The following is a 23,733-nucleotide window of genomic DNA, read 5'->3' on the forward strand; positions in this document are numbered from 1 at the left end:
TGCGCTTTATTATATATGGGGAATCGATCTTCTGATTTTAACGTTGTTAGTCCGTTAACTTAGTGCTGACTCACTGAGGGATCATGAAATAAGTAGTGTTCAAACTGGTTACCAGCGTGTCACATGATATTTGTTTGTAATATATTTTGAAGGAACTAGTCAGTTAGGACATAGTCTGACGTGTGATATATCTTACAGACGGTTTCAATCATCTTTTGTCCCGTCTTTCACCAGATGTCTTTCCTTTCGATTGCCACTGCTAATAGATCTTAACTACTTTAAAAGGTCATTTAAAGAAATGGCTTTTGATAATGACATCCTCTCTTGCTAGACAGGTAGCCATTATAATGCCTCTTAGAAATTTTGAGAGATCCTTCTTATTGTTTATTGTCTTGCACTCATTTTAATATGACTATTTCTTTGAATTTCTGGAGCTCGGGTAATCACTTGATATATCACCTAATCAGTCTATTTCACATGAGCCAATGGACGCGTGTTCAAGAAATGTGTGTGCGGGACCTAGTAAAGTAACCTTCCAATGTATGTCTACAATTAGAAAATCCAAACTTATCATTAAAAAGATTGTACAGCTATGCTTTCTACTTTCAAAAGGCTGTGCCGACTGTCACCCGACATTACATCTTTCTTTTTTGACAGGTTATTAATTCCAACCGTGAAAGGATATAAAGATCTGTAGATGCTGTCAGGATTATTGGCATAAAACTACACTTTATTTTTTATAGAAAAATTTTTTTCAAACAATTTGATAAAAAGCGAAATGATTTTTAATAAATAGATTTGATATCAATTTGTATAATTGATATTTGTATATCAATTTAGTAGGGATTTGCTTTTCTGGTAGCGTCACCTACTATAAAGCGAAGCGTTGTTTTGTTATCCCATTTTTTGTATGGTAATCACTGAGACTGATACAATGATAGTGTTGAATATGTGAAAATTCTATAGATATATAGTCTTTAATTTTTTCTTTATCTAAAGTATGTGAATGGTATAATTATATTTAACGTTATTATTAAGTTTATTCAATACCATAAAGTAACGTGTGTATTTTTAATTTGTAAACATTTTAACTTTTTTTAAAGATATCTGTTGTGGCTAACTTTTACAGTTCACATACAAATTTCCTAGTCCTAGCTACGCAGCAGTGCATGGCAGCTAGGTAGAAGTCTGCACTAGAAGAATTATTTTCCTACTCAAAGTGACGAGTCATAGTTTTGAATTATCTCTTGTTCCCTTTGAAATATTCAAAAACTCAAATATTAGTTAATAATATACTTGATTTGAGTAACTGTACATATGATGTAAGAAGAAGTAAACGTTTATACTATATCCCATGTGGTCTAGTGGCTAGGATACCTGGCTTTCACCCAGGAGGCCCGGGTTCGATTCCCGGCATGGGAAATTTAATTTTTCTATTGTCCTTTAATATTAATACGTTATTTTAAATTTTCAAATAATATTGTACAAACGTATCAAATTGTTCTTTATTGCTTACATAATATTTTTTTTTTTTTTTACAGTAAACATCCTATTTTATTTCACGGCTATAATAATAAAATATAACATTCAAAAGCATTTTCGATTTTTAATAGGTATCAATTTCGATATTATTATTATAATAATAAAGATGAGGTGTGTAACTTGAATTTCTGAGTATTTTATTATGCACTTTATGAAGAATATTATTATAACTTATCTAGAGGTCCACAGTTACGGGAAGAAAGCAGTATAATGGAGGTGCATAGTAGGTGAGTACATAATTTTCCTGAAAGGGGGCAGAAGGTTGCCTAAAGGGGTCACCTGCTTTAATCAATAACCCCACTATGCAGTAGTATGTTGTCTCAGTCAGTCAGGGGACACTAGAATGGCGTCACATTTTAGGGACGTTTAACGTTGCAATTTGCACTGTCGTGACGTCAGTAAAACGTGCGCATGCCACGAATCATGAGAAGAATTAGGCACCCTGTAGGTTACAATACAGTATCACATATGAACTTCAAAAATAATAAATATAAATATTTCTTATTCTTAACTTTTGGTTTTATGCACTCTTGAAACAGAAAGAACATCTAGTACGTACTCTACACACAATAAAGTTTTGTGTCGTTCATCGCCTCTGTCTTCAAAATAGTTCCCATTTCTATGAAATTCAAGCACAGCGTCTGTTTATATTTGTATTCATCCTTATTGCAGTTATTCGGGAAAAAATTAAAATGATGACAAAACCTTATCGAAACGTTGTACATTTGCTGTTATGTTAAACTTATATTAAAGTTTTTCTTCATTACCCATTCAAGCCGTCTCCAACCATTACCAAAATTCATGTTTCTCAAAATCTTACTTTATGTGATTTTATACGTTCGCCTATATTAATAAATGCTCCCTAGTGGCACAGCGGCATGTCTGCGGACTTTCAACGCTATAAATCGGGTTTCAATACCCGTGGTTGGCAGAGCACAGATAGCAATTTGTGGTTAACTACAAACAAACAAACCAATATATATTATTTCTTTAGATATTCGATTGGGTTATGGATAAGAAAAGATACTTACGCAGTGGAATAACTTTTTCTGCTAAATGTATAATCAAAAACATTGAATTAAATAATATTTAGGCTGTTCCTCCCATATAAAATCCGTGTTTCTTTTTTCTTGAAAATTTTGGGTATATATAGTGAAATTTCCAATATTTTCTGTTACTTCTCGTGTCTTTACATTATATTTATGCATTTTTTAAGACTAAAATTTACCAAGACCACCTATTAAATGCCTAAATAGATATAGTTAAACGCCCGGATCGGTACAATCCGCCTCAAGAACAAAATGGCACCACTGAATTATAGAAAAAAAACAAATATACTTAAACTCGTTCTTCCACACATGAAAAACAGCTTCAGAGTTGAAATTTATTCTATAATTTTTTTTATTTATTTGAATTTATGTATAAAAATAAAATAAAAAATCGCGAATCTGAATTTATTCTAGTGCACTCCCAACGGAAAGATTAGTATTTGTGAATTTGTTAGCATAACATGACACTCTTAGTCCCAAAGGAGGAAAGTCGTAATAGTTTTGAAAAAAAAAAAAGAGAGACTGATTTCTCCTTGTAACTTGAAAAAAAAAAAAGTGTAGTTTTAATTAATTATACTTGTCATATGACATTAGTGTTAGACATATTATGTTTTAGACACTGCATTCGTTATTTAGTCCCTTTTGGTTTTTCAAGAAATAGAATAGTGTATAATTGTTGTATTTCAATCACACTATGTTCGCCATATCCATTGCCGACGACGCGTTTCTCTCAATCCTGAGCTCATCATTTCGATTGAGACACGACATAGTATGGGTTGGAACATTATTTATATACGCCATTTGTTACAACAAGATGTTTTACAGGTTGGCATTTTCAGTTTGAAGTAAAAATATTTTGTTTTGATCAATTAAAGATATTTCCATAAGTAATTGTTTTTAAAGACAAAAGTCTGAATCCCTATAATCCGAACGCTTCTAAAAGCAAGCCCGTAGCCAGCGGGGGTGGTCGGTGGGAATATGTTTTATGTGTGTTTAAATGCAAAGATAAGTTACAGTTTTAATAAAAAAATTACTAAACATATTTTGTTCAACTATGATTTTAAATTTACATCATAACATGTGCATTTTTTTGTAAAATGCCCCCTCTTTCCCCTTCCTGCTAGTGCCCATGTAAATTGTAACAACATGGTGAGTGAGGCTCAGCAATAATTTAATTAATATAAAGTGCCCAACAATATGTAATCTTGATAAGTGAGAACAGTATATTTAAATAGCTATATAATTCTATACTTATTATCAGATTGATTTTTATTTTTGATCTTAGATAGCTTACTCAGACTGAAAGTTAATATTAATATGTTTATAAGTATTATTATTTCTGAAGCGATTATTAAAGATTCTCTTGTAGGGCGAAGTTCAGGATATCGTTTTATTAACATACTGCAAATGTTTTATTTGTTCTAAATTTCTGCAAGCCTGTTTTGGCTGGTATTAATTTTAATAACAGGAACACAATAGGTAATAAAATAGTTTAAAATTTTATTTAGTAATTTATTTTCAAGATATATTTAAATGGAGTTTCTACAAGTTGATTTCATTGGATATGATCCACGACAAACTCACAAACTCGTGGTATTAATGAAAATGTACATTACTAAGCAAAAGCAAACTATATACAAAATCAAAGATATGAAACTAACATTTTGGTTTGAAAAAATAAACTCTGTGGCAAAAACTTGTACGCACATTGAATTAATGAAATGATTTTCTTTGTAAAAACTAAACAAAATAGTTAATTCAGTTTGCATGTAATTTTAATTTTTAGTTATGATCAATAATTTTTCCCTTTGCACTTTGTCCCCCCCCCTCCCAAGTCATGTCCTCTACATCCAAATAAGACTTAAACAATTCTTTTTCAATATTTCTCATTCCTAAACTTAGAAAAAGTATACCATATATAAAAAATTCCTGTTTGTTCTCCAGCAACTTACAAACAAGTTTTATCAAAGATGGTTGAGGTGTACTTCATTATGAATGTTAGACATATTTAGATATTGATAAATAATTAAATACTTATATTCAGATAGTGCTGCTGCCTAGAAAAATTAATTTAGTTCTTGATCTTCACCTGTACTCTTCTTTTTCTTCAATCTTTTACTTTCTTTATTTAATTCTTCAGTTTCTATTTTTATAATTTATCATAATGTATTTCTGTAGTCCAGTCTTCTTTTATTTTTTATACACCCCTTTAACACTTCCATAAAATCATATTTTTTCCAATTCTCTAATTTTATTGTTTGTCTCATCATTTTTATTTTCCCTTTATATTTGTTCACTTACTCACAAAAATCCTTTATTAATGTACTCTTCCATATCTTCTAGATCTAATCACTTTTTTGGTACATAACTTATGCAATTCTCTTCTAGCCTTCACATAATTCATTTTATCTTCCTCTTTTAATGTCTTTCCAAATTTATTTAAATATTTTCTTACTTGTCTCTTTTTATTAATACACTGTATCAAACCAATGTTAGCCTTTCCCTTTCTTGTCATCCATTTCCTCAGCTGCTTACTTTCATATAATATTTAACATTTCTAAATATTTTATTCCTCTTTCACCATTACATTTTATTACTGAAGCTATTATCATTCCTATGCATCTAAAATTTCCCTCTTTATCTCATTGCATTCTGCCATTAAAAATTGTCAATCCATTTTCTTCACAAAACTATTAATCATCTTTTTCTTTGTATTCAACTCATCATCTTTAGGTTTCTTTGTCAAACTACTAGATGCTTGGTGAGAAATAGTTTCAAAAAATATTCCAATAAAAATTTAATCATTTAGTATGAAAAACGCCTGTATTTTCTACTATTTTTGGCTTATTAAAAGTTTAATGAATCTGTGACTTTATTTTACTTTATTTGTATAAAGTACTAGTAATATTGGACAGCAGAATAAAAACTAAACCTTTGGTGAAAGTTAAATTGCTACTAACTAAAGAATGAATAAAAACAACTAAGAATGTGGTGACAAGATGTTAGATGGAGGAAGAAAACTATATAAGACTGCTGAGAAAATTATATATATTGATCAACTTATTTTGTTTCTTTTAGGGAGGATTCTAATATCAATATTTGCTGTTTAAGAAAACAACTGATTATAAAAGGTAATTCATTTTATTAAATGTATGTATGTTTTTCTATTGTTACATTTGTAGTAAGATAATATAATTCAAGAATAAGTTTCTCAGAATGCAAAGATGGAGAGGTATGGGGTGATAGCTTCCACTTTTATTAACATCTTTACAATCTAAAAGTAATACAACATTCACTGTAAAGCCACAATAAATCCACTACAAATGGATCTACTGTATATCTTGATAAGGATCAGTGATGGGTTGAGTTGATGGGCTCAACCACAGGAAATATACTTTTTACATGATATATAATTTTACTATTACATGAAAGCATCATAAACATGTAACCAAACATTAGCTCAACATTTGACTGGAACTTACTTTAATAATAAAGGCAATGTGTAATATACATGGTCTACAAGCCTATAACTGTCTATATAACATAACTGGTATTTTACAAATATAACAATTATATATGCAATGAATAATTACAGAACATTATGTGAGAACACTTCCAAAAAAATGTTCTATGATGAAAAACGTGATGTAATTTTTAGGCCAAATTCTATTAGTGCATGTAGGTTACATTATCAGATTAATTTATTTACAATACTGTAGATAAGATCCAAGAGGTATAGATTAGTATTGTGCTAAAATTAACTAATGATATACAATTTTTCTCATCCTGTATTACAGTTGTATTGAAAATTTTATCCAAACAACAAATAGAGACAAGCGTAACTTAGCCATTTTGCAAATAATTTGCATATCAAACAGGTCAACTCCAGTACATTTTCTAATCTTCTTTAAATGAATGTGCAAAATTTAAAGAAATATTAATGTTTTCAGTAATAGAGATTAACTGATAAAATTTCTTTCTGCTTAATAAATAAATGTGATATTTATTTTAATAGCATTATTAATAAATTAATTAATAAATGTGCTATTTCCCTTGCCTGAAAAAAAACTACTTGTCTAGGAAGTTTTGCAAAACTACTTCATTTTAAGTAAACTTTCTGTCTTATGTAGAATAAGCACAAACTTAAACTTTCTATTTGTGAAAAATGAATTATTTTTACATTTCAACATCAATGAAAAAAAATATTATGGCTCATGTTTTAAAGAGATAAAGAATGAATACCATCTTTTTATTATATAAAACAATGCACTATTCCTTAATATTTAATATGTTAGTATAAGTAGCTACATTGTAAGGTATCAGCAGACTGATCTAATCACTTATGGCTATAAAACCTGTGAAAATATTTTCAAGTTAGAACAAACATGAACTGTCAAAATTTTTTCATATAGTTATTAAGGGGGTTAGTGGGTTCCATGGGCCTGGTGGTAACGCTGCTCAACTCACAATCTGAGGGTCACAAGTTCAAATCCTCATCACTGAAGGTGCTTGTTTTGTATGGTTGCTGACTGGGTCAACAACCCTGGTGTAAAAAATCTTAGCTTAGAAAAATACACTTTGATCCAAAACTAATTGTGATTAAGGTAATAACAAACAGAGGGAGGTTCCGTACACCCAATAAATTTTTAATACATTTCTAAAGCAATAATTTTATAATTCTTGCAATTCATGAAGTAATACAAGTAAACTGATATTTAATGGACAATATATTATATAAAGAACAAAACCAGTTCTGTTCAAACAAAAAATAAGTATAAGCAGCACTTGGAGAATTATTAACACCTATGTGTATGTGTATTAATAAATCAAATTTTACAGTGTTGAAAACATAACCCAAAAGTATGTTTTCCCCTATTAGATTTTCAATACAGCATAATAAAGTTTTGTCATTAAATGTCATAGACAAACTTTTAAATTCTTATGAATAGTAATATAATAGATTTTTGCATATAGAACTCTCACTCATTCAATTACATTCTTGTCAAAAATAGTATAAATTATTTCACAAGTTAATTACAAAAAAAATACTAAATGTTACTTTGGTTTTTGCTTTAGTGAAACATTAAAAATGGACTATTTCATACTTTCCTTTAGTTATATCATTTAGATTTGTACTACAGCTCAGCCCTGTGCAAATAATTTTTCATCACAAACCTAAGAAACCTTACCCGACGATGATTTTATCATATATTAGTGTGAACATGTTGAAGGAAATTAGAGTGTAGCAGGTTTAAAAAAACAAAACAAATTGTTGAATCAGTAACATAAATTATTAGTAGCATACTTCTACATCCACAGACATGTTGTTGTAGTTGTAGTCATGTTTATTTCAAGAGAATCTACACAAATATCATATTTAGCTTTATATACATAATCGAGACTTTCTTAATCAATCAAAGTAATCTAAACTGGTAGAATGATAAACTAATTTATCTAAACTAATTTCTACATATTTTTAAATTAGATAACACTCAAATTTGTACTTTTTTGTGAAACATTCACTGAGTTTTCTCATCACTACTTAAACCAACTTATTGAGATACCAAAAACAACTTAATGGTGATTTTTCATTAATATCTGTATAGATGTAAATATTTAGGAGAGCATTTTATATGAAAAATTAAACTAAAGAAAATTTAATAACATTAAAGAAAGTGTTTAGCACTGTTTCATGCATCATTTTAATTATTATAGGCCTCTATATTTAGACAATCCCCAACATTTTTTACTCCAAGTGCCAAGATGTCATTATTGTTCACATTCATTAAATTTAAACCTATTATTTCTGCTTCTTTAAAGCAAGCTTTATATTTGGGTAAAAATAAACTGTCTAACCAGTCAGGATTTCATTCTAGGAGTAGTTTATGCTGGAATTCTTTTTGTACTGACTTCATTATGATTATTTCACTATTACTTTCTCTGGTGATTAAAAAAAGAAACAAGACATAATTCAAGGGTTGCTTACTTGATAAGATGTTACAGGATAAGACGTCTTATTGATGTACTAAATGAGAATTTTTAGTTTGCATATGGGACTATCCATGTATGTCTTTTCAATACACTGTGAAAACTGGGAAACCATAGTATCACTAAGACTGTTGTGTGAACAGTCCTGACAGGGATGACTAGTCACCTGATAATTGAGAGAACTCATTTGACCCATGAAATGCTATCGATTAATAATTTCTGGAGAGTAGGTACAACCTTACTAGTAAAATTCAGGAGGTGGTGCTATCATTGGTGGATAGTGGTCAGTAGAACTAATGCTAGAGGAACTGGATGATGGAGGCCCTGCTGCAAACTCTGGAGGAGGAGGAACAAGTTCAGTGAGCACATCTACCTCATTCACTGCTGCTAGACCCAGGGAATCTACTTCAAGACGGATCAGCTGAAGGCTTTCATCACTACTCTGAATCAACTTTGAAGTTTCATTTTCAATTTTCCTCCACTGACCTTTATTATCTAAGAAAGTCTTTTTGTGATTACTTTCCACCTCACCAGCATCAAAACTTTTATTTTCATTTTCTAGTGTTTTGATAAGTTTAACTTTTGAACTAGAATTTTGATTTTGTTCAAAAGTAGGATTAGTTCTGTCAACATAAGATTCAGATTTTTGGCTAGAAACCAAAATTTTGTTATGGTTGACTCTACTCGTAACTATTGATGAAGAACTATCATAGCCAGTATTAATTTGCTTGTTTAGACTTTGAGAATCCACTTTTTGGAGTACTTCTGTAAAACTATCACCAAACTTCTCCATTTTGACAGAAAAGTTTTCTTTATTTTGCCCTTTAACTTTATGGCCATCTTCTGGTGAGATCCCAGTCACAGTAGACTCATTCTGAATTTCAACATCTGATGAAACACCACTAGAACTGTTCTCATATTTATCAAGATCTTCATGTTCAAAGTTATTAGGAAATGATTTGGATGATCTTATTAAAGTGCTAAAAGGCAAAGATACATCCTGTTGGTTTGTTTGTGATCTGTTCTGAGCTCCTATGATTGCTATATGGAGATCATCAATCTTCTTGGAAGGTAAGGTAGCAGACTTACTAGAATTCTTTTTTTGTTCAAAAACAGATATCTTTTCATTTAATGGACTTGGAGAAAATTTTACAGTTATTTCTTCTTTGTGACTTGTTGGTATGCTTTCTATTTTACAAGAATCTTTATAGTCATTTTTTGTTAAATCTGCATGGTGATCAGACCCAAAAGACATCAAACAAGTTTGGGAAACAGTTTTGGTTTCTGTTTTGATGTCTAATAAATTTGAATTTTCTTCAAACTCATTCTGCCTGCTTCTCAACAGTGCTGTTCCTATATGTCCATCATATGTATTTCTTTCATTATAACTTCTGGGCACTTGCTTAGTGTCATTAGTACTAACATTGGGTTTATGGTCATAATTACTTGTTTTGCTCTGATAATTTTGAGCAAGTCTGAGTTTCATTCTTGCTTCTTGCATGGCTTGAATCGCTTGCATATGTGTATTTTGAAGGTGAGAATATCTTGAACAACAATCTGTAGGTTGTACTTTGTCTCCAGTAGAGGTTTTCTGATCTTTCAAGCCTTTGGAAGAAAAACTAACTTCTTCCTCACTGCTTTCATAATCAGGTTCTGGAATAAACGGTTCAGAGGTTTTGCAATTTGCAGCTTTCTGAATATTATGAACTTCTGCAGGACAAATTCTTCCACTGACAACCTGATGCTTCTGTGTTTTCAGAGTCCCATTATCAGACATCAACCCACTGTCAGAGGATAACGAATCTCTTTGTTTGTGATACATTCTAAAAGTGGAATGAATTTCCCCAGATTCTCCACTATTTTCCGTTTCAGAGAAAGTACTTGATGTAGTTAACAGTTTTGATCCTGATATCTTTGGAGGCAAGGAATGAGACCTGAAGCTGGAGCCTCCACTTGCTCTTGAGGAAGAATGCTCAAGCTTTAGAGTCTCAGTTGTAGTCTTGTAACCTACAGGCACCATTGACTCAGGAGGGACAAGCAGTTTGGCATTATCTCCAGGACGAAAACTCGACATAATTGCAGATTCGGGTCTTCTTGCAGTGGTAATATTAGCATACTCTCCTAATGATCGTGAAACATTAACTTTCACTACTAGTCCCTGTGGAGGAGGAGGTGGACGGTTTGTCGGAGGAGGACACTTGGTTCTTGGTGGCACTGGCACTTTCTCATTCTGGTGAAGAGGCAGAGTTTCTGCATAAATCTGACAAGGAACTTCAGTTTTGGTCAAAGTATCAATTTTTTTTGCACTAGTAACTTGGTCATATAAATCTTCAATAGACTTCCAAGACTTATAAGAAGATGTAACACGTTCTCGGACCGAAGAACCAAAATACTTTTTGTAGTTGTGTGGAGGACAAGCCCATGAATGTCTAAAGTTTTTGGCATCCAAAACATGGATGTCTTCCTGACTAAGACATTTATTCTTATAATGATTAAGGCTGTTATACCTCTCCACATCAACACTTAGATCTGGAGTGCTATGGAATGTTTTGTGTGCTTTCACCACATCATACGTCTTGGAACGTGTAGCTTTTGAGCGTTTCATTGCTGCTACGCTAGCATAAACCTTTGGCATCTTAGTCAAAGAAAACAAGTTTTTTGAAACTGTAAAAGAATGCTCTATATGATTCTTTTCTCTCTGGTTAGAAAAAATACACTCCAATTCTGATGTGGGAATATCTCTCGCACATGATGCAGGATAAATGGAAGCAACCTTGTTTGAACTTTCTGCTACAAAATTTGCTGGCTTGTTTGGAATGCTTTCAATGGAACTACTTTTGGTTGATCTTCCTTCAGAGTCGTATTCATTTACTGTTCTGTCCAGTGCCTCTAGAATAGAAATATAAAATAAATTCTCCTTAACTTACCTTACAATTAAGTTTATTTTTACGCATCTACAATTTTATTAAGTTGTTAGTTAACATACCCATTTAGTGCACATAAGGGCCCAGGGGAGTGAAATAGGGATTGGCATTTGGGTGTGACCTCTTCCCTTAAATTATTATTGTGGTTTATCCTAATAACTTAGTATAAGATTATAGTACAAATTTGAGATTGTATCCACAACATTTAATAAAGCATATACAACTAATGAAATAATGCAATCTGTATGTACTCATAATATAATTTATGGTATCATAAACTACATTATAATCATGATTAATTGTTAATTAATTTATCCTACTTTTGTCTGTTAACATTCTACTACACTGTGCGCCTGTGCTATTATGAAGGGATGATGCAAATGGTATCCCTACATTTACTTCCTTTTTTGAAAAGTTTTTTCTTTACTTGTTTTATACAAATAAATGTAAATTAAAAAAGTGTTTCAGCAGCTATTTCTCTTGTGTTTGCAATACTTGAAAACAATATAGCATGGGTGGGAATGTAATAATTAAGATCCTTTCATTATGCAGTAAAATGTTATAAAACAAAAGTAATATAACAAACCTATGTCTGTTAGTTCAGCCACAAGGGAACGTGCTCGTGCCCTACCAACAGAAAGAGTAGTTCGAGGATCCCGTCTGGGTGGTGGTGGAGCTTTAAAACATGAGAATATAAATAAATACAAAACCTTCGTTTTTTCAGGTGTGACATTTTTTACCTTTGCATTCATCTATTTAAATCATTTTAAAATCACACTTTTTTAAAAAAAAAAAAGAAATGTGGTATGGATTATGAATTTTTAAAACAGTATTCCATATTACTTAAAGTACGTACATGAACAAAATTGAAACAATATCTTATACAATAATTTACAACAAACACAGCTAATCCTGCTATGTTTATCCAACCTCAGTCATCTTAAGTACATTTAACAGCAAATTTACATTGGTAATTAACTGTATGCTCGCACAAAATAGATCTTTAAATATATGTAAGAAAAAAATTCAGGTACTGTTAACCATAATATGGAGTAACAAAAGAGCCTTTTAGATTGCAAGCTAGTTGGTAAAGGATCTCTTTTAAGATCTAAAACAACTGAGCTGAAATTTTATATTTTGGAGTCACTGATTAACAAAATATGATATGGCCTAAGTGTAAGTTTTTTGATTCAATATTATAGGAATTTATATACTGTAAATGCTTTTTTTAGTCATATTGAAATAAATCACACATACAAAAATTATCATGAAATTACAAAATCTCTATAGGATTTTCACCTTTTTTAAGAGAAAGTTTGCGTGGTAGGGTGGCACACTGTCGCTGCACAGTATCTGATTTATCACTGGCATTTCTAGTTAGCTGCGTCTGTACTGAAACTACTGTCATGGCAACTAAATCTCCAGACTGACGAATTATTGCTACAACTCTTTCATGTGGAGCTTGAGACACATCTTGTCCATTGATCTGATAGCAAAATAAAATAAAAACATTTGATCAAAAACTTTAGAATCTAGAAAACTAGCCATAATACATCTAGCCAGTACATTCTAATTTCTCATCAAATGGTTTATTTAAATGTTATTTAGCAAAAGCTTTAGCATTCTGGAACTAAAATACACACTGAAAAGTCATCGTTTTTACTTCAGTTTTGTATCAACTGTGATTATTTTTTCATTGTAAGTAACCATGAAGACTATCTGTGCTATGCATGTCACTAACCTCCAATAGGAAATCCCCTTTCTTTAATCCAGCTAAATCAGCAATTCCACCTCTATCTACATCATCAAGGTATTGCAAGCTTGGCCAGTTATCTGTCACTTGCCTTTCCATCAGTGGACTTGTAGCTAAAGAAAATATCACATTTAAAGAGGTTTTAAATGTAATTCATTTTGAACTAGCACCTTAAGGCATGCCTATTACTAAATTACATTAATTATACCTTTCTTAAGAACCTTATTTAAAAAAACTATGGAGTTGGCTTTCATTACCTGCAGTTTAATAACATAACCTCATTCAGTTTATTGACAAATTTATACCAGATATTAAAATATGTTGTTCATATAAAATTCAATATGAATAATGTGAAAATAAAAAACTATATATTAACAAAAACAGCATAGGAAACTGCATGAAGCTGTGACAGAACTAGTTGGATTATTCTACAACATTGTGTTGGAGAAACGGATTTCTGTACCATAATGGGGATTGAAGCAATATAACTATACATCCCTATTAGTTTTGAAAATCTGGTATAATTAGACTAAATCTGGGTCAATTTGTGCTCTGAGGAAAATTTCTGGAGCCATCCAAAACAACAACTCAAAGGTCGTGGAATGCACTTACTTTCTTAGTATTGTATTGTACTAGTCTAAGCATATTGGATTTATAAATTAAAATTAAAGAAATAAGCAATAATCTGAAACTCTTAAGATTACAGCTAGCAGGCTAAAGTAAAAAGTCAAATCTTACACTGAGCTCCTCTGAGAACAAAACCAAAACCTTTCTTTCCTTTGTGGAGGATCACAGTTCGTGCATCTCCATACCTAGTAGATTAAAAAGAAAATTCAAAATGTCTGCTTCATTTATTACAAGCTGTATTTTTACTGGTTGTCTTATGTATGTGTTACAGATAATAAAGTAATTATGAAAACTTTACTGGGCAAGAGACAAAAGTTTAAAATATGACAAAGTTGTTTTTGTGTTATTTGATATATTCATTATACATTTTCGAAAGTGACATCCTACACTTAACTAATTTAGCTTTCATTGACTGGGGTGTTATGAATAACAAAGTAAACTGAAGTTATCTTAAATATTACAAATTGTTTCCATCATTTAAATCATAAGTGTTTTTGCAAAATCCCAGAAACGTTTTTCAGAATTGAACAGTTTTCCTCTGGATTAACTGTGATATAACTGTTCACATTTTATTTCCTTATATCTGCAAAAGATTTAACAATAAAAAGATCAACTGAAATGTTGAAATGTTAATACAATTAATCTGTGATTTTTCCTCACAACATTTTCTGTCTCTTTTAATCATTAGTGAATTTATCATATATTTATACATTTTTCTTTGTTAAAACAACTAATCTAATTCAGGTTTTTAAAATTAAGGTATAAACAAATTAATTTATTTTACTTATAAAAACAATAATATATCTAATAACAATTATACAAGACAGTTAAAGTGTTCAAGTGATGAAAATCAGACAGATGTGAAAATACTGATAACACTATTATTCTGGATGTTACACAATAAAGCCATTTTTTAATACTTTAGTAGCCTTATAAGTTTAAATAACAAAGCTCTTAGATACGATGTATTTTGAAATACAATATCTCTCCCTCAACCAGAGGTAAAGTAGTGTTAGGTGGCAGGGAAAGGAACAAGAAATTTCAATAATTTTTTCTTGGAGGTGTTGAATACACCATTTAAAAGTCCACATCCTCCTGTATCCAAATATGCAATTCATGTGATGTTAACGTATTTCAGTCAAGAATCACGAGCAGTCAAAGACACATAAGGTTTCAGAATGGTCACACCACTTTACCAGAATCAGTCAATAACACAAGATTATTATGTTTTGTTTTTTTTATTCACAAATCAAATTATGTGATCATTTTTGATTGTCTGTTTGACGTTGGAAACCTTGTTCTTGATCTTTTGATATGGCAGAAAATACTGCTACCATTGCTACTGTCTTTGTCAGTAGCAAACCATTTTTGAGTGCCACCACAGTATCTTTGGGCTTGATAGATGGATTTACCCAACAAGGGCTGTAAAAAATGACCATCGTGATTGCGACCATAGCAGCTACACATATTGCAAGTTGAACATGCAAGTAATCAAGGGATGATGAGGATGAATGCAGAAGAGTAACAAAGTTCCAGTCACGATCAGCAAGACTTGTAGCTACCTGTTGAAGATCAGATGGGCTCTGGTTTGATAGTTTGAAAAACAGATGCAATAATGGGTGAAGAAGAAGTCACACATATTGTACCGTTGGCTACACAACAAGAAGTAATGTCATTAACTATGAGATTTCTGCTGATGATGTGGCCAGTCAGAAACTTGGGAAATTTTCTCCCAATTTGGAAATTGTAAATATCAGGTCTCATATAAGTTTTAATTAAATCAGATAAATCCTGGATTTTATACATCTGATCCCTGCCACCAAGTCACCTCTGGATGAGGGAGAAATCCTGTGTTAAATAAGATAATAATGTAGTAGTTAAAATGAAGACACCCTGGATGTAATTAGTTGTTGGATATACGAGACTGATTAGTTTAAGAGTTATTATTCAGTTTATTTAGTGATTTAACATTTAATGATCATTTAGTTTTCATAAGAAGAGTGTTAAAAGTTAATTATTTTAAAAGCAATAGTTATGAAAAGTTGCATAACATAACTCTGTACATGTTGTACATTGTGTTTGTAGTTTCAGTGCTGTTCTAGGCATTTGTAATATTGTTAATGTCATCTTACTCGATGCTTCTAAGTTTTTTCTCCTTATGTGAATATTGTTGTGATAAGAGGTATAGATGTTAATAGATTTTTCTGTCGCATATTATAAATACATGCAGATAGAGAGTGCAAGAAAAAGTTAAAGTAAGTTAGTGAAAGTGAAGTTAGACTGCTTGATTGTCAGTTTAGCCATAATGGGCAATTCCTAAAGAGAATTTATTATCGATTGTATTGTGATAACAGAGGAGAGAAGAAATAATATGTTCTGTCAAAAAGTGTTCTAAAGCAATTGAATCCACCGGTGTGGTCTTTGACAAAAGAGAGACAATTATTTAAAGCTCTGGATACAAATGTGATAACCAATAGTGTAACGAATTCTTGTACATATGTTTGACTTGTTTTGAATATATCATTTTAAAACAAGTGGATTGTGTGCCATCTGTTTCTTGTTGAAATTTATTGCCAACAAGTCACAGACACCTACTGTAAAGAATCCGGCCCTATAAAAACCTGACATTCATGTGGTAGAATCCTGAGTTAAAATTTCAGAAATGATCCTGAAATAAATGATAGTAGGTATAGTCTAGGAACCAATTTTTAGGTTTTCTGACCATCTCTTCTCTATGTAATTTAAATACTAATGAGCAAAGTTTTTACATATGCTAGATCATATAATTTCAACATAATGTATATAGTATCTTACACTTTCCACTTTCTTGGAATGGTGTTAGTTTTTCTTGTATTCAATTCTCTACGGCCTTCAACTCGAGGTCGGCCAATTGGTGGCAGGTCTTCAATTTTTCTCAACTTTATTTCCTGAACACATGAAGATGGAAATAAACCTTCTACTCCATTTCTTAGCCTGCCTTCAAGAAGTCCACAATCAGAGACACCAACAACTAAAAAAAATAAGTATTTTAAATAATCTGGTAATTTGAAATTGTAACACAAAAATAAATTGGAAGCCAATAATGACAGTATACATATTAATAGAAAGTGAAATCAAAGTAAAAATTTAAATGTTGAAAGACCTACCCATGATGAATTCATTGTTTTGTGCCTATTTTCAAATTATAATAAACTAATGTAAATGTATAAATTGTCATAAAAACATAGTTATGAGAATTGTACAAGCTTACTATCCAAAATATCTCCTCGTGTCAACTGAAGATGAGTAGGACTACAAGGGTAATAATCTTCCATACACACACAGGTAGTGCCAGGAGGGAAGAGTTCAGTAATTGATTCACTTGCTCCACTGTTACTTGTGCAAACACCTGAAGAATCACTAGTGATACTTCTTTCTGAAGAAAAACAAAAAGTAGTGAGTAGTGGAAACTACAAATTGGAAGAAAATATCAAGTGTGAGATACTGGGGGAGGGTTAAGATTTTCATTTAATTATTTGGTTTGCACCCATGCATTGCACAGCAAGATCATTTTTGTGAAATTTATAACAAGAGAACTTCAATAATAAATTATCTTTTCAACATCATACCTGTTATTACACTAGCTGATGTTGTATCTTCACTATCTTCGCCACTTGGCTGTGTGCAGGTGGAAGAAGAACCAGTTGATGCCTCAGAAATTGTTGAAACAGACGAGAAAGGGGGCAAAGAGCGGTAGGAGGGGCAAGGAGAGGGTGGTTTGCCACCAAGGACTAGTTCAAAGTGTGGGTCACTATCAGTGCAATTTAAAACTGTCACCATAGCAACACTGGCCCGCCTCCGAAGATTATACTGTGGAGCCTCTCGGTATGGAACTGTAGTGAGAAATATGTAAGACAGCAGGTCATGAAACATTCCCATGCTAAATATAACTCAACCACAAATTATGAAGGCAAGATTATATAAAAGTTCAAAGGCATTATTAAACAGTCATGTACTACACAGCTTTGTTAGAGACAGTATAAATCTGGTTATCATCCCATGTTAATTAAGAATGAGAGTATAGTAATGTTTCTGTTAGATAAAACTGAACAGATATTCCTAATTATTATCAAAAATACTTTCAAATGACAATGTGATAAACATTTGTCAATTAAAAAGGTGAAAGCACTTTTATATCAAACTAGAAGGTTGGCAATATACATGAATACTGGAGCATATTAATGAACTAGAAAATGGTCAGCATCTTAGCCTTAAGTCAGACTTATAAAGTAAGTATTGATAGAGTTCTAAAAGAAAATCGAGGCCAAAATAACTTAGATATTAAACATGGAAATGGTGGTTAGTCCAACAGAGAACAGACAAAACACTGGAAGGCTGAAATTGTTATCTGATTCCTCTGGGAGATGTACCACTCAATAACCAATATGTACTTTGTCCATTGTATGTTGCATGTCCACAACAGGAATAAACCAGTGGAACTACAAATAGTTAGTTTTTAATAACCAGATGAGACTATAGCTTAGAAAAATCATAGTATAAAAGCTGTTATCAAACCAAGCTATCAGATAGCCTTAACTCACATCTTCCCTCTATTAGGGATTTTGCACCAGAATAATTCAGAACTTGTCATGCCTTTAGCTACCACAGTGGAACACGGTTCAGTTCTTCTATAAGTAATCTTTCTATGATTTAAAGTTTTATAGTATAACTAGCAAAGCATAAGAAACTAAAAACTTTGGTTCAAGTAACAAAATGATTAACAACTTTTATTTCAGAGGGTTTTTTTTGGCACAAAACCGTAGAGGCTATCTTTGCCAAACAATTGGTTGTTAGGTTAGTCTTTTTTGCAGTTATTATTGCCAATGACACTATCCAATGTGAAAGAGGTACCACAGATAACATTGAAATTGGTGATGGCATAAAAGTAATATGTGGGCATTTGTGACTTAGGTGACACACTGCTCATATATTGGTGGGTTATTCCTTTGTTAGAGAAACTAATGTGTAATGAAACTGTGACCAATGCTGAGACTTGCAAGGGCAACTTTCCACCTCTGATTATTGCACAAACTAGAAGGCCAGTCAGTGATATTGTGTTTTATATGGAAAAGCTTGTTGTGTTGTTGCTCGCCCCATCTTGCCTACCGACCGCCATTAAGCCTTAGTTTAATGACAAGCTTGAACTCCAAGTAAGAAACAGGCAAAGGTGTTATGTTGCCAGTGAAGTCCAATTTGGCTGCTGTGACAGCAAGTTCCTTTCCTTGGATTGTGACACATCCTCAAATCCAGCAAAACTAGATAGAGATAAATGATAGTAAGAAATGGGCCAGTCATTTCTCAATATCAAAGAAAACTAGATAAAAACTGATATTAAGCTATTCCAGGTCCTTCAAAGAGCTAAGAGTGTCAATATTGATTGTTCAGTTAATTGCTTTGGTTCTGTATGATCCATGGCAAGAGAGATTGCAAACAACTCATCAGTGAACATACAATCTGTAAAGAGGATCCCATAAGGAACTACAGAGCTGCAGCAAACCATAGCAGAGCCCACAGAATCACCTGATTTCGAGCTATCCATAAAAAACAGAAATAAAAGGATGGCTTGAAAGGTGTTGTTAAAGGCAAGTCAGTACTTCTATTTGAGAGTATCTAACTTCTTTGAGGACTCATGAAAAATTGCAGTGGGGGTTGTTAACAAGCCAATGGTGGAATGAGATGATTATCAGATTGAGCAACATCATCCAATGTCACACCAAACTCCATCAACTTTACTTGGATATGAAGGCCAAAGTAGTAATAGCAGACTGTCTGCCTGCAAAAAGCAAAACCCACTAAGGCATGAAGACAAAAGTACTAGGTGAGATGCTATGATACAACTGAAGCTTTGCAGCATATTGCAAAGAAAGTTGCAAACATACCTCAGGTGAAATGGAGGTTCATAGGACTCTGTGTACAGACTCTGGATTGGAGAAATGAAGAAAGCCCCTGATGATGATGCATGTTGTTCAACATCTTGAATGCAGGGTCTCTGGCTGTAGTGCTGACTACAGTCTATTTTAGATCAAATAAGGCATGATAAACTTTTAGCATAGAATACTTATCTGCTCACCATGAAGTTGAAGAAAGAGTGAATGCAGAGAATGCTCAGTTGCCCTTGTACATTTGACTTTAAGCTAGTTTATGTGTTGAGTGAAAATCAGCTTATTGTCCTGAGAAGTTTTTCTTAGCCAACACAGAAATTGTTGGATCTCTTTGATGGAGCTGAGTGCCTAATTGCAATATCTGTTCACAGCAAAAATTCATACATATGGTTTTAGTTCACAAAAATTTGAAACCATTTGCAGTGGTTCTCTTACAATTAATTAAGGGCAGTTTAAAATTGCTGCTCATTGAATCTCAAATTCAGTGACCAACAGGAAAATCTAGTCATCAACAGAGGCTGTGTACAGCTGCATGAGAAAATTTTCCAGTGATGACACTGAAATTAATGCTAAAATGTGTGAAACTCAAAATACAGCCTTGAGGTACTCCAAGAGTTTGTAGAAAGGACTAGAGACTGTTGACCCAGAATGACCTCTCTACCAAAAACATTATGGATAAAAATGGGTAAATGGCCATTTAACCCATAGCAGTGTAGATCATGTAACACTTTGAACCTCCTTATAGTTTCATAAGCCTTTTGAAGATTAAAAAAGAAAATGGAAACAAGATGCTTTCTCTTGAAAAAGGCTTCCATGATTGACAATTCTAATGAAACCGAAAAGTCCATGGTAGATTAATGCCTGTGGAGGCCACACTGTGATGGAGAGAATGCTGTGTGGTTCAAGGAATCAAAGAAGGTAAGCAATATCCATTCTCTCCAGAATTTCAAAGACAGTCAAAACAATAATTCTTAATTAGAAGGAATCTTGAAATTCTTGCCACATTTATAAAAAGAGATAACAATAGCCTGATGCTATAAATCTGCCAAATTGAGTTTAAAAAAAGATTGAGAGATACACAAGAGAAAGAGAGAGATGGTGCAGAATTTTGTAATTTATGTCATCCTGTTTGACTGATGTATTGCCAGACTGATATAAAGCAAGTTTAATTTCCACCACATTGAATGGCTGACTATAATCATAGAAACAATCTTGCTAAAACAGATTTCATTCAGTTTATGTATTGATGGTTATTTTATCATTCAAGCACTCTCTAAGGGTGTTGGCAATACACTATAAATGAACTACTTATTGGCTATTGGGTTTCAAAATCGAAAGAGGGGGGGGGATGGATACTTCCCATTCATCTTTTGAGCCTTGTTCCAATCAATCTTGGAACTGTTGGTAGAAGAGATGTTGAAAGTGAATTTAATCTAAGACTCACTGTGGCTTTAACACCTGATCTGCTGGTCACATACCAAGCCTTCTGAAAAGCTATGTAGTTAGTAAAAGTGGGATATCTGCTGAAGGATTATTTCTGAGCCCTTCTTGCCCTTGGCAGTTAAGTATCTACCACAAAAGAGGATACCATGGAAAATGTGTTGAAATTTTAGGGATGGCAAAGAAACCTGCCTGGACAATATGATTAATTATTACCTCCATGCAACCATTAACTATATATTCCAGTGTTGAAGAGAGGAAGGTTGTGATTCAAAAGCAAACACTCCAAGGATTGACCAATATCTACATCAGCTCTGAGTGGATTGTGTCAATTTAAGTCTATATAGATAGTGAAGATAGATGGCATCTGCTCAATAAGATCTTCAAACTGTCTTGATTGGCGTCTTCTCTTGGAAGCAGGTAAAAGAGCATAGTGTGATGATACAACCATTGGAGATAGCATACTTATTCTTTCTGTATAATAAAAATTACCAAATGGTGACAGTATCACCAGTTTTCAGAAATATCTCTTGTAAAAAAATGATACACACAGGACAGTGAGAAAATATCACTACAATATCTTCTAAATTAGAAAAAAACCTCAACAATTTCACGTATTGGTGTGGTTATTTTCAACTAGGTTGTTCAGTGGGTAGCACTATTGCTTGGATTTGTGACTAATTTCCTTTACCTCCATGGTAAGTCCCCATCAGAAGGAAAGGATTTATATGAACTAAGACAAAACAAAATAATTTTTTATACACTGGGGCCAATATAACTGGTCTTAATTGATTGCTGGTGGTACTAGTAGGGATAGAGATGTGCATTTATCCATGTGCTTGTCCACAAAGGACAAAAGAGCCTTCATATAGTTGGAAAATGACTGTTGGGGGAAGAGAGAGATCTGTTTACACATCCAATGTAGCAGTGGAATGAGATGCAGCTGCCTAACTCTGTTTCTGAGAGGGTGTCACCATCCTCTGTGCCTCAGGATAAGAGATGTTATTAAGAATTTTTCTTCTCTGTAACTCTTCCTCTATAATCCCTTTCAGACATATGATCTACAGCAGAGGTACCAAAATAGTAGTCCATGAGCTGCCTTCAAGTGGTCCATGGAAAGGTTTCATAAAGAATATTTTGTAGATCCCAGAGCAAACCCAACACTTGAGATCTTAAAAATGCAGCCAAATAACTAGGAGACTCATTTAATGATTGATACTCCTTGACTGGAGATACCAGCAAGAGATCTTCAACTTGGAGATATGAATAAGGTCTTCTCCATTATAACTCCTCTTAATGAATTCAAAGTAATATAAGGGAAGACCATAATGGGTATCCCCCAGTAACCTTCTATCTCAAAAGGATTTTCCTGGCACAAGGTCATAATGCTTTGGCTAGGAGGTCCCCAGATCTTACATTTCTTACTGATTTTGAAGATCCTGCAAGCCTCTCAAAGCCTTTTGTTTACAGATGGGTGATATCTTTACAAGAGAAATTTCTAACAATGAATATAACATCAGAAAACAATGTAGGGGAACTGGAGAACATGGTGACATAATGAAAGTCATCTGTTCATGGTCACTTTGTAGTTAATCTGTGAAGTTTTGGAGATTTTTTTTATCATAGGGAAAAAAATTAAGTACCTACTGACTCCACCTACCATGGAGTCCTGACGTACTATGCTCTCAAAGCTCAAACACCAGTATCAGACATAATGTCCATAACAACCATTGAGAATGTCCATTGATGGTGCTTAGTTGATCCTAGTCACAACTGACCAGCTGACTGCCCTTCAGGGAGCCACCAGTGGTTCCCTTCTACAGGAATTCAAGGCCAAAATGCACCACTTACCCATCAGAATTCTCCCCCCCCCCCTTCATAGGTCACTATGCATAACAAATATATGAGTGAATATTTGGATCCCAGAGAAGTTAAACTGTGCAGGCAGAACCTTCTCTAAAAGGTCCCCTCACCACAATCAAAGGGAACTGATTAAAGAAGTTTTCTTTGTAAAGCATAAGTAACAAAGCTAGTTAAAAGAATTTAAGTAAAAATAATAAATTATAGTTACAGTGACAAAGACCTCAGTGCCATGCAGTGTCATCCTGTCTCACTACGAGAATGATGATATAATTAATTCTACAGGTTGTAAGATGGAATCGAAGACAGCTATAATCCAATAATTGACTGATTTGCCATTATATTACATGCATTATACACATTACACACATCCTATCAATTAACATATTCTAGAAACTCGATTCAACTAATGAATAAGAAAGTAAACAGCAAAGTGCACATTAAGCAATTAAAGATGCACTAAGTATCAGTCATACTTTTGAAAGTATCATTTCAGAGCAAGCTTCCATTATATTATAAAACGCTACTCAGGCATTTGACTTTCCAAAAAATAGAAGTAAATATTTAACACAAAGTACCATATATATATATATATATATATATATATATATATATATAGTATATATAGT

General features: G+C 32.7%; 1 protein-coding gene, 1 long non-coding RNA gene and 1 other non-coding gene across 8 annotated transcripts in view; 2 read left to right on the forward strand and 1 right to left on the reverse strand.

The window, feature by feature from the left end:
• Positions 1 to 1,350: 1,350 nt before the first annotated feature.
• On the forward strand, positions 1,351 to 1,422 carry Trnae-uuc. The gene has a single exon. It is a non-coding gene; the product is annotated as a tRNA-Glu (tRNA).
• Positions 1,423 to 1,714: 292 nt separating this feature from the next.
• LOC111088882 overlaps positions 1,715 to 23,733 on the forward strand; it is a 26,866-nt gene continuing 4,847 nt past the window's right edge. Inside the window, exons 1-2 of one of the 3 annotated variants that reach the window (XR_002613265.1) lie at positions 1,715 to 1,769; positions 5,670 to 5,722. This is a non-coding gene — a long non-coding RNA (uncharacterized LOC111088882). Of the gene's footprint in view, positions 1,770 to 3,224; positions 3,417 to 3,647; positions 3,741 to 5,669; positions 5,723 to 23,733 lie in introns of those variants that run through there. The other 2 variants (XR_002613264.1, XR_002613263.1) reach the window with 2 other exon arrangements.
• LOC106471474 overlaps positions 5,817 to 23,733 on the reverse strand; it is a 42,478-nt gene continuing 24,561 nt past the window's right edge. For 3 of the 4 annotated variants that reach the window (XM_022400083.1, XM_022400084.1, XM_022400085.1), the window contains 8 exons: positions 17,492 to 17,755; positions 17,134 to 17,298; positions 16,698 to 16,893; positions 13,995 to 14,068; positions 13,245 to 13,369; positions 12,803 to 12,989; positions 12,090 to 12,179; positions 5,817 to 11,468 (listed from right to left, as the gene is read on the reverse strand). In XM_022400083.1, coding sequence (XP_022255791.1) covers positions 8,821 to 11,468; positions 12,090 to 12,179; positions 12,803 to 12,989; positions 13,245 to 13,369; positions 13,995 to 14,068; positions 16,698 to 16,893; positions 17,134 to 17,298; positions 17,492 to 17,755 — 3,749 coding nt within the window. In that variant the 3' untranslated portion in view covers positions 5,817 to 8,820. The remainder of the gene's footprint in view (positions 11,469 to 12,089; positions 12,180 to 12,802; positions 12,990 to 13,244; positions 13,370 to 13,994; positions 14,069 to 16,697; positions 16,894 to 17,133; positions 17,299 to 17,491; positions 17,756 to 23,733) is intronic. The other variant, XR_002613262.1, reaches the window with a different exon arrangement.

This window comes from Limulus polyphemus, unplaced genomic scaffold, assembly GCF_000517525.1.
Source record: "Limulus polyphemus unplaced genomic scaffold, Limulus_polyphemus-2.1.2 Scaffold4644, whole genome shotgun sequence".
Taxonomy (NCBI): Eukaryota; Metazoa; Arthropoda; class Merostomata; order Xiphosura; family Limulidae; genus Limulus; species Limulus polyphemus.